Below are 11,357 nucleotides of genomic sequence, written 5' to 3'. Positions count from 1 at the left end.
GTTTCCTAGTTTAGCCAGGCCTTTACATTTTGAAACTAAATATAGCGATATATGCCTCAGACAGGGCTTGAAATTACAGCCGGTCAACGGACAATGTCCGGAATGATTGGGGAGTTGACCGGTCAACCTTTTGTCTTGCCGGCCATGTTGACCGGTCGCATTTAATCTTACATGTATTGAAGTGAAATAAATTAAAAGTTTCATGCTGTTCAGTGCTTCAGTTGTTATCAGTATGTAGCGAGCTGCTGTGTATTGCTAAACTTTGATCTGAAATCCTGGGTGAAATGCCACTAGAACCGTTGTTTTCAATTCGCGCATTGAAACAGATATTGGGGTTCATGCACTTCCAGTCACAAAATTAAAAATATTTTCACTTTTATTACCCTAGTTAATTTATTAGTTAGTTTATTTAATACACATAAGCTTATTTTCATTTCGCCGCTGTAATTTATTTTTATTGTTGACTCTGAATGCGTTAAAGTGCTATAAGCTGTAAGCAACGACTTTTTTGGAAAGATATAATGCCAGTTTTGCTTATTGGGCCCCTGTTTTAGAGTTATTTATGTTATAAATTTGACTGGACAGAAACGATATGTGACCAAGCTAAAATGAATTTGGCCGGTCGTGATGTTCGGAGACTCTCCGGAAATTATTTCGAGCCCTGTCAGACACAATTAAAAAGAGCCCTTGAAGCAAAACAATGGTCACGTTTGACTATATTACAAGTTACAGAAAACTGAGATGAAATGGGGCTTACTCACCAGTGTCAAAGTACATAAAGCAAGAAAAGGCGTGCACTGTAGTATGTATGTTAGATTTTGCACTTTGTTTTGTCTTGTTGAAGCGAAATAAACTTGTTCTTTTGCTGTTAATAACATTTTTATTACGTAAAACTAACAGACAGTACAATTTGGCCTACTGAGAATGTTGGGAAAATAATAAGTGCCCAGCTCAAATGAGTGCCCACCCTCATGGACATAAAAATAAATAAGTACCCAGGGTGGTTAATCAAATAAATATGGACAGACAGACATTTAGTCATTAGGAAAAGTTATGTTTTTCCTAAAAATATTTACCACTAAGGATTCTTTTTTTTACAGGCAATCCAGTTCCTCAAGCTCATCATCATATTGCTTGGATCATCTGTCGCTTTTCATGTTATTGCAGTCTTGTTTGGAGCACCAGTCTCAGAGTATGTTACAATAATAATAATAGTAATTATTATAATGGCAGTAAAAACTTCTGGATGCTCAGATTTCCTAAACAATGATTGGGTGGCCAGCCGTAGCCAATCAATGCAACGACCAAAGTCCTAACAATTACATACATACATACATACATACATACATACATACATACATACATACTTTATTGTTACCTCCCCAATGGGGCTTTTCAGGAACAATTATTTAAATACTTAAGTTACTAATAACTACACAATTAAAATTAATCAAATTTAAAAAACAATTACAACATTATCTAAACTTACTAATCGAGAAAAATACTAAAAATAAATGAAGTTCAGGAAGTATTTACAAAATTGTCCCAACTCCTAATCATAAAGATCCTAGTAATTAAATTCTAAAACTATTTACTATCCATAAAATCCTCAATCTAAATACCAAAACTTCTGTTCCCATAATGAAAACACTTAAAAAAAAAGTAATAATAAAACGCCTAATATCCATTACTTATTTCAAAAGCTTAAAACACCTCGCAATATTGAGTGAGTTTGTGATGACTGACTTCTGTATCTGCAGAGCTATTGTGTTGCTTTTATCTCCCACTAACTCTTCAAGTGCCTTCCTGACATCTCTTGAGTAACCTCTGAGTACTGTACATCCACAATAATATTGAACTGTGTCACACGACATTCAGGATATCTCTGCTCGAGCTCCCAGCGTAATGGCCCGTACTTTGTTGTCTCAGACACAGTTTTTTTTTTTTTAATGTCTTTTTCCTTCATTGAAGTACCACACATTACTTACAACACTAACACTGCTTACAATACTAACAATTACTTACAAAACTAAATTTCTAACAATGCGTAACACTATTTACAATATAGTAACATTACTACAATACTAAAATACTAACTATAATAAATACAACACTTATGTTAGTTATGCTTCAGACACAGTTTTATTATTATTATTATTATTATTATTATTATTATTATTATTATTATTATTATTATTATCAGTGCCATAATCTAATATGTAATATTATTGTCAGCGCTTGGTTTTTCACTAGAAGCCAGCTACAGTGTACCATATAATTTTACTGTTTAAAACAAACTCACACACTTCACGGAAAGGTGATGGAAAGTCATGGAATTTGACAGTTGCATTCCAGGCTGGGAAAAGTCATGGATTTTTGGCTGATGGTTGAAAACTGAAATAAAAATTAATAGACTGTTTATTAACCACATTGCAGTCAGCTATAATTGAATTAAAGGGTTACTTACATGTTTCTATGATTACATTATCTGATCATAATAGCTATAACTACAACGACCTAATATTACATTAAATTCGTAACATTTTAAGGCAATTTTTTGTTCTGTCATTGAAGTTTTATAGAAAACTTAAGAAGTTACACTGTAGATAGAATAATTTTTATTTACTTTTCTTCAGAAATGTTTTTAAACTGTGGATTTTTAATATTTAAGAAGTTCCCCACACCCCACTGATAATATAAATACCACACTTGAATATTAGTGCCACATCAGAAAGTCAAAAAAATAATCACAACAGTACCACAATTATTATTGTCAGTGGTACTTTTGTGGTTCTCACACTTACTAAATTAACTAAAGGGGCTACTCTCCTTGCCTTGATTTTTGCTGAAATGAGATATAATTTACCAGGCCCCAGTTGTTCAAAGGCCAGATAACTTTATCCACTGGATAAGGCACTGTTCAGGGTCTAAAATATACTTCACGTTAAACGTTGTCCAAGGTTTTCGTACACTCCCAAACTTAAATGTGGTTAGAGTGTGCATAAAAGCTTGTACAAGAGGAAATACTGAAATCTTTGCACAGATTGAAACTGTCGGATAGTGACTTATCTACTGGATAAAGTTATCCGGCCTTTGAACGACTGGGGCCTGATTGCCACCCACTACTTTACTTGGCTCTGAAAATTATTAAAGCCCCTGAATAATTGATTGATTGAGTGAGAGAGCAAGACAGCAAGACAGCAAACTGTAGTATTGCACCAATGATTAGGCATTGTTTGTTGTGTTGGTTTTATTTTAACTATTAGTGAGCCGCACGCACAGCAGTAAGTGGACTCAGTTATTACCCAGATGTCATTGTGCCTGAACGTTTTTTTGACATGTAACTTCCTTAATCCGCCATCTTATCTATGCGAATTTGTGTTCCTTTGTAAATCACCAGTTCTCTTGGTTTAAGCATTTGCTCAGCTGTTGGAATTGTGTTCTGTTGTTACTACTTTGTTGACTGGTGTTACACTAGATGTTGTCGTTGCACTGTTTGATGCCCAAAAATGGTCCACATTAATGGCTTATCCTTATAATTTGGCAGGTTCACTGTAGGGAGTTAAATTTCTGGGTCAGGACAGATTAAACTATCCCTATTATTTGTAACAGGACATTGATATTAGTTTTTACTATACTGTATGTGCAACTTGAACCCCCTCACTTTACTGTATGTGCAACTTGAACCCACTTACTTTAAGTGAGTGGCTTCAAGGTGCGCGCACAGTATAGTATTTGGCTTGAGTTCATGGTGCATGGACCTTGTCACACTCAGCCCATTGTTTTACAGTTGTATTTCGTCCTTAGTTTCTAAGGACTAAAAAAAAATCTTACAGCTGTACATGTAGGTTTATCCTGAAGATGCCACCTTTAAGCCCTAACAGTGATCAAAATCAAATTAATTTCTCCATGTAATTCCATGCTTATGCAACCCCTGAGGTCATGAGAATTAAGGATATGATCACCCAAGGTGAATTTTCTTGACATTTTAATAACCTCTCCCCATTACTTTTATGAGAAAATTATGGGGACAAGATAGAAGAATTTGTTCTTTGATATTAGGGGTTAATGGGTTAAACTCTGGTTCCCACTTGTGGGTGTATGTAAAATTGCGTGTGGACTGGTGTGAGATAAACACAGCACAAGCACAAGAGAAGAAACCCTTTTTTTCCCCTTTGTAATGTTGTGCTTATGTGATAAGTGTGAACAAGCGTGAGATACATTTGAGTGCAAAAACTCAGGCAGACTGTACTGTACATGATCTGTTAGTAGTGCAATGGTTGATCAAATCCAGAGGTCATGGTTGTGATTTCCACCAAGGTCAAAGATTTATTCTTTGCCTCTTGTGGTTTCTCATTTCCCATTTCCTTACACTCAGTGCAAAATTCATTGGTTCACTTGGTTTTGTAGTAAAAACAGAAATCTTGCCCATAATCATACATGTAGGTTTTTATTGCTCGCGAAGTACAAAACAGTGGATGAGAAAATATTGGAGCAACGTTTTCCTGAAGGAATTTAAGACCGCTGTCCAAAACTTTGGTGGATCTGAGCTGAAACAAGTCAAAATGTGATCTGAAATGCAGAATAAGTTGGTTATGCCCTGAGCTCTTGAAGGGATGCCTGGAAAAAAGCCCTAAAAGAAGTATGTGACTTCTGACAAATTACTAGATTCTCCTTCCAATTTGCCTTGTATTTGCTAATATGAAACAAAAAGAGAATTTGACCTTACATCAAAAGTCGCTCAGGGCCTTATTCCATGCACTCCTTCAATTGATCATTTTTGTTTATTGCCAACAGGCAGAGTGAGGAGACTTTCTGCTGGGCGTTATTGATGTCACATCTGATCATACTCCCTGCCTGTAGTCTGTTAGGAGTACAGTTAGAACTGTTACCAAAGATCTTTTTCAGCACGTGGTAAGTGAAAACATGGATACATGTACATACAGTGTATGTGTACAATAATTATTACAAACCATAAACAATGCTCTGGAGATAAGTAGCACTTGACAACAAGTAGACATTTTCTGCCACTCAGTCAGGCTGTCTTTTCCTTAGTCTTCAAGTTCAAATGAAGACTGGGGACAAGCTTTTAAATTTTCATTTAATCAGAAATGTCAGAAATTGGAGCCCATCACAAGAAAGATCACATTAAAACTAGTCAGTTTGCCAAGTTTGAGGTTCAATCGTCAGTTTGCAACCATGCAAATGGTTCGTGCTACTCCTTGAAGTCCTTGAAAAGCTCTGGAATTTAATTTTAGATTTCAAGGGCGCTTGAAAAGCCTTTGAAAAGAAGAGTTTCTGCTGAAAGTGCGCTGAAAATAATGAAAACTCCTTGAATTTTTGTTCGGATGGGAAATAATGTAGGATTGTATCAAAGTAATTTAGGGATTGAGCGCAGATTTCAAAATTGGGGTTTAATTATATCCGGGGGAGCTTTTTTAAAATTGCTATTGACCAATGAAAGAATTTCAAAACACAGTGCAAAACAAAGTAAACTTGCCTGGAATACTCCTTGAAAACTCAGTTTTTAGTGCTTGAATACTCCTTGAATTTTATGCCCAAAAACCAGCACGGACTATGATCTAGAGGGCTTTCAAAAATCAGAAAAAATTAGAGACTTTGTATGGCTTTGGGGGACGTCATCTCAGAATTAGAGACATTTACAAGTTTGGAATGTGGGTGACCTTTGACAGGTCACAGCCTGGTTAAGTACTATGTTGTGAAACATAGCCAAACTTGGTAAACTTACTAACTTTTTTGTGATCTTTCTGGCGGTGGGGTTCATTTCTTCATGTGATGCAATTTGAACAATGTGTAAACTAGGGCCCAGTCCCTTTATGAACTTGGGAATGGGCAATGGGACTGGAGAAGCCATACTTTTTTCTTCATAGGTACTGGAGTGTGCACCATGAGAATTAAGAAAAAGCTTAACAAATCGAATGTGGTTTAGCGTTGTCTGCACTCTTATCAACAACGATATTCGTCATCACAGTGGTCAAAATGTTGTGCGCCTCGTGAGCGCACAACAAATTTTGACCACTGTGATGACAAATACTGTTGTCGATAAGAGTGCAGACAACGCTAAACCACATTTGATTTGTTTTTTACCACAATATCAACGTCAAAGAAATTTTTTACAATAACTGTCAAAATTTCCGCGCGCTGATTGACGTGAGCAGCATTGTCTAGACTCTTATCGACAACGGAAAATTAGCCAATCAGATTGCGAGATTAGAAACAATTGTGGTAAAAAATGTAATAGCAGTGAGTGGTGAAGCCACAGCACCACATGCCCCTTACTGCACATAGATTGCCCCATCTGTTGATTTTCACATCATGCATCCCACTGTCTTTGAAGAAAACTTCTCAACCTCATTCATGATTCATCAAGAGAAAACAAAGAAAATCATGACCATGGTTTGGATATGTATTCCTAATTACCCTAAAATTTTGCCAACTTTAGCCTTGAATTTCTCCAAGAATTATTGATCATTTATTTGAGAAGCCATATCAAACACTTGAAAGTGTGTTTCATCAGATATCCAAACACTCAGTGTCACTTCTTAGTGTTTGGATGTCTGATGAAACACACGTTCTCGTGTTTGATATGTTACATAACAACTACTCACAGTCTAGCATGATAAAGCTACGCAGGCATGACTGGAACTCATGAAGCATAGTCCTTGTGAATAGGCTGAATCCCAAATCTGGCAGGTGAAAATTTTGGAAATCAATAACTTATATCCGTAAATGATTCTCTATTACCTACAGTACTATGCTTGCCTCAAAAGACAAACTCTTAAACTTACCCTTGGCACATACAGTGCTGGTCAACAGTAAGTTGACAGTCTGTTTCAAGTCTTGTTCCTCAATACTCAAACCTCTTGAGGATCGAATTCCAAGGATCAAGGCTCAGTCATCCACAATTGAGTAGAGCATCAAGTCTCATGAATTCAAGAAAATAACAAACTTGTTGCTTGACTGATTTCTTTACAAATTTATGAAACAAACCAAGAACTTTACTTGTACATGTACTACGAACACCATGTCTACCGTGTACCTACTTGGGTACATGAAATAAGTACTATTATTAAAAACATTGGCATTGGATAATGCAGTTCCAGAGTTTTTATTGGTTTATCGGCCATGGTATATTATACATTTAATGCATGGTCCCAAGGGAAACAGTTAGTTTTGTTTTCCTGAGAGTGCTGATGTTCATCAAGCGAAACATCAGGACTCGAGGGAAAACAAAACTAACTAGTTGCCCTTCAACAATCACAGCAAAAGAAACAAACAAACAACTGAGAGGGCAACAACTGCGGAATTGTATCCCGGTCAGGATACATTTTTGATCGGAGAACGTGACCGAGAATCAACCAATCACCGTGCTTGTTTTGTTGAGTGGGTCTAGGTATATAACAACAGCCATTATACCATGCCCAAGAATAGGGACCATTGTTCTTCCAAAGCGAAATCATTTTAGCAAGATCTACATGTAGCAATATTTCTTGGTTGATTTAAATAAAAAATTATTCCACTTGTGCTTGTTGGATATAATATGAATATCGCTATCTATCATTCATATCCAACCAGTGCTTGTAAAATAATTGAAGGGCTTGGGGCAAAAAAAGGAACAGTGATTTTGCTGGAAAAAGAAGTGCTCAGTCAAAAATCGCCGCATTTTCGCATACGGGCTCTCTTTTCATGAGAAAGCTATATCTGTTTTCATTTTTTTAGCTGGAAGGCTTAATTTCAGAGATGATATTATTGAACTCTAAAGTTGGCTGTTTTTGACAAAAGGATCACAAAAGAGGTGATTATAGTACAGTGTTAATGAGAGATTCTTTCTTGTCGTTTAGGTCCGATGCTACCCCAGAAGCTTATTTTCAATGTTCAATCGTATGTACCCTCATTGGAGCATGGCTTGGAGCTTTTCCAATCCCTTTGGACTGGGATCGACCCTGGCAGGTTAGGCAGGGAGGGGACAGGGTTTGTCTTGATTAATGCTTTGAAATAGATGATATATTTTCCCGAGTATGCCTGTGTCACGTATTGAATAATACATCATTCTCATTTATTCACCAGGCTTAAAATATTCCATCGCATTTATTCCATTGCGCATATGCCACACATGACATTCCAATCCTAGCAGTATGCAGCATGTTTTTTCCATGAACCTAGTTTAATAGCCTTAGCTCCCACGAGTCTCCTGTAGACTCCGGATAGAAGCACTCTGTTTTTTTCCGAGTATGCCTGTATCACTTATTGAATAATACATCATTCTCATTATATACGCTGTAATGTACATGTCAGAAAAATGAGGCTTAAGGCAACTGTAGCATTTGACTGCATTTGACTTATAACCAAGGGCCACTACAACTGTTATGTTTAAAATAAAACAGTTTTTTGGCAGACTTGTTAAGGGTTCATATGTATAGGGCTTTTGGTGCAAGAGATTTGGAATATTCTATGGGGTATGAAAAACTTAAGGACGGTGCCTACTATTGTTACTGCGCATACGTTCTGCACATCACGAGATACTCGGTTTTCCTATAGGTGGTGCCTACTAATACAGGAATATTTTTGCGCGGTTTAAAAAGTATACGGAGAAAGCAGAACTTACCAAATGCTTTTGGTATCTCAAAAGAAATTTGGGGGTAACCATGCATTTTTCAGAGATAATTAGGCTTCAATTTAGGAAAAAAATCCCATACATTGCTTTATATTTTGACGTTTTTTAGAGATACCAATGTTTAATTATCTCTGAAAAATGCGTGGTTACCCCCAATTTTCTTTTTGGATTCCAATAGGCCTTGCTAAGATCTGCTTTTCCCGCATAGTAATAAACCGCACAAAAATACTTCGGTATTAATAGGCACCGTCCTTAAGAAGCAGGATTTTAAGATTGTGTCTGCTGAATCCTTCTGCAATGACCCACCCTTAGGACAGAAGTATCCGCTCGGTGTAGAGAGATGGTCGTTATGGGGACGGCTTTAGTTATAGGCGCTGTGTGAATGAGAACCAAGTGGGGACAAGAACACTTGCCGGAAGGTTAATGGCCGTTAGGAGAGATTCGCGACCGTAGGTCTTTAGCTATCCAGATAAACCTCACAGGCATGCATGTACTTTTTTGTACTTTTTTCCTTAGGTCTGGCCGATTCCCTGTGTGATTGGAGCCATTGTTGGTTACATCATAGGCTTGGGGGCCTCAGCAGTGACGTTTGCTTTGAATGAAAAACGGTTCCGCCCACGTTAATGCACGCGAAGTTCTTGTAATGTGAAGTTCGACTGTCACGAACATTGCTCATTTGATGTAAGATACAGGAGTTGATGACTACTGTAGGGGCAAGAGTTGAAAAATCAGGGCAGATATAGCGCTCACCCTGCTAAACCAGGGAGCATCGCCGTGCCATTTTTGGCTGGGTGCTTACAGAAACCTGCCCCGTTTCTAAGGTTGAACTCAGCTGGTTTCTTACAGAGGAAGATTTGCAGGTGAAAGAACTGGAAATCTGAAAACGCTTAAACTGGACCTGAATTCGAAGGAAACCTGTAAAGAATGCCAATGCATGAAATAAGAGAGAGTCTTACGGAGCAGCTAATCAAAGCTGACTGAGATTGTTAATACAGATATCCTGGAACACAATCTGTAAACTTTTGGACCGGATAAGGTTGAAGGTTGAGACGATTTCCATTTTCGGCCTTGTTCCGCTCATGTGCTAGTCATGCAGGCGAAAAATAAATGAGGTTGTTCTTCTTCAGGTATTCCATATTAGCTTTATTGACTACCGGAAAACAGTTTCCTCTCCCCCCCCCCCCCCGCCAATTCCCCCGTCTTCCACCCCCTCCTCATTGGGAGACGGGTATACTACATGTATTAGAAGCTGTCATGTAATATCCTAAGGCGAGGAACTTCATTCCCAAGCAATGGAAAAAGAAAACAAGAAGGAAGACAAAGAAATATCTAAAAGATAAACCAAGCGTGCAATAAATGCTGCTACAGTACTTTAGTAATTTAGAGAATTTACCGATTGCTCTTTTTAGGTACTCGTTAAATTTAAAATTTAGTTCAAAAGCTGCGAGAAAAGTTATATCCTAGTTAGGACAAACCAGATTCAAGTTATTTATGTCGGGTCCAAGACTGGGTAAATACATATATAGTTTTCTTGCTTTTAATCTGCGTCCTGGATGGTCAAAATAGGATGAGAAATATATTGTCTACATTCCGGCGTTCGACATCCGGAACTTTCGTGCACGTTCACCTTTACAAATGGCATTTTATTTGCTGGAAAATTAAAAAAGAGAAGAAGTAAGAAGAAAAAAAAAACCATTTGACTGTAAGCGTTGTTTTGGGACTTCATCTCGGTTCACACATGAACAAAACAAAGTGAGCAAATAAAATTCTGATGTATGCGTCCGGGCCGCCATATGCTTCAATGACAGCAGTATTCGGATGACCATTTATAGCCGTGAAATATTTCCACGCTATAAAGAGGCAAGATTTAGCGCGTTAAACAACAAGAAACAACAGGAAATTAAACAGCAAATTGGTCGTAATTTACCCTCAGCTCGGTCTAAGGTGAGTACAAACATTGCTGCTTATAATTAAGTGAACTTTGTTGTTTGAGAAGAAGAATCATTTTCTTTTCCTTGATAACTTGTGAAAGGGCTATGTTCTTTCGGTACGCAGACTTGTGCGTTGACTTGAGCTAGGACAAGGATACTAGGATCAAAGACTTGGAAATAACAATAGAATGATTTAAAGAAAATCCACTCCCCGAGAAGTGAACAAAACTAGCTCACGTAAGGCAAGAAATTTGTTAGAGAACGTTGAGGTTTTGGGGGGTAAGATGGGTTGGCGAAGGGTCATGCGAAACAAAACTGATGACTTCAAAAGAAGGAAGAGGGAGTCCACGTAAGAAAAAAACGGGTTAAAGCATGAAAGAGCTCCGGCAGAAATGGAGCCTACTAAATGGCGGAAATGGAGCCTACTAAAGGAGTCGGATGGCCTAATGTTTATTGAAACAGTTTCTAGCTATGAAATGAAAAAAATCATGCATTTGGTGTGAAGTCAGTACATGTAACCCATTTTGCTTTTCTTCCCCTTTCTTCTATGGAGAGGATCTTAGCAACTGATCTTGAAACAAAATGAAATTTTGTTGTGTTGTTGTGTTGTATCATATCAGCACATAAATTCTACTACTCCCCCACGGAAAAAGGGGGAAGGAATCTCACCTTTCTTAGTTTACAGGTTTACACACCGTGGGCACTTTTTAAAACCTATCCTTCAAGTTAGAAGCAAAAGGTAAAATATAGTAAGGACATAGATTTGATTGAACGCGGTGAAGTCAGTACTA

General features: G+C 37.5%; 1 protein-coding gene across 1 annotated transcript in view; it reads left to right on the top strand.

The window, feature by feature from the left end:
• Nucleotides 1–9,761, top strand: part of LOC146487395 (GPI ethanolamine phosphate transferase, stabilizing subunit-like) — a 10,669-nt gene extending 908 nt beyond the window's left edge. Inside the window, exons 2-5 of the mRNA XM_085088760.1 lie at nt 1,101–1,192; nt 4,798–4,914; nt 7,863–7,971; nt 9,152–9,761. Of these exons, the coding sequence (XP_084944886.1) occupies nt 1,101–1,192; nt 4,798–4,914; nt 7,863–7,971; nt 9,152–9,259 (426 nt within the window). The 3' untranslated portion in view covers nt 9,260–9,761. The remainder of the gene's footprint in view (nt 1–1,100; nt 1,193–4,797; nt 4,915–7,862; nt 7,972–9,151) is intronic.
• Nucleotides 9,762–11,357: the final 1,596 nt, after the last annotated feature.

Source organism: Pavona decussata, unplaced genomic scaffold (genome assembly GCF_977016875.1).
Source record: "Pavona decussata unplaced genomic scaffold, jaPavDecu1.1 SCAFFOLD_16, whole genome shotgun sequence".
Classification (NCBI taxonomy): Eukaryota; Metazoa; Cnidaria; class Anthozoa; order Scleractinia; family Agariciidae; genus Pavona; species Pavona decussata.
This window is presented reverse-complemented; position numbering and strand designations above follow the sequence as displayed.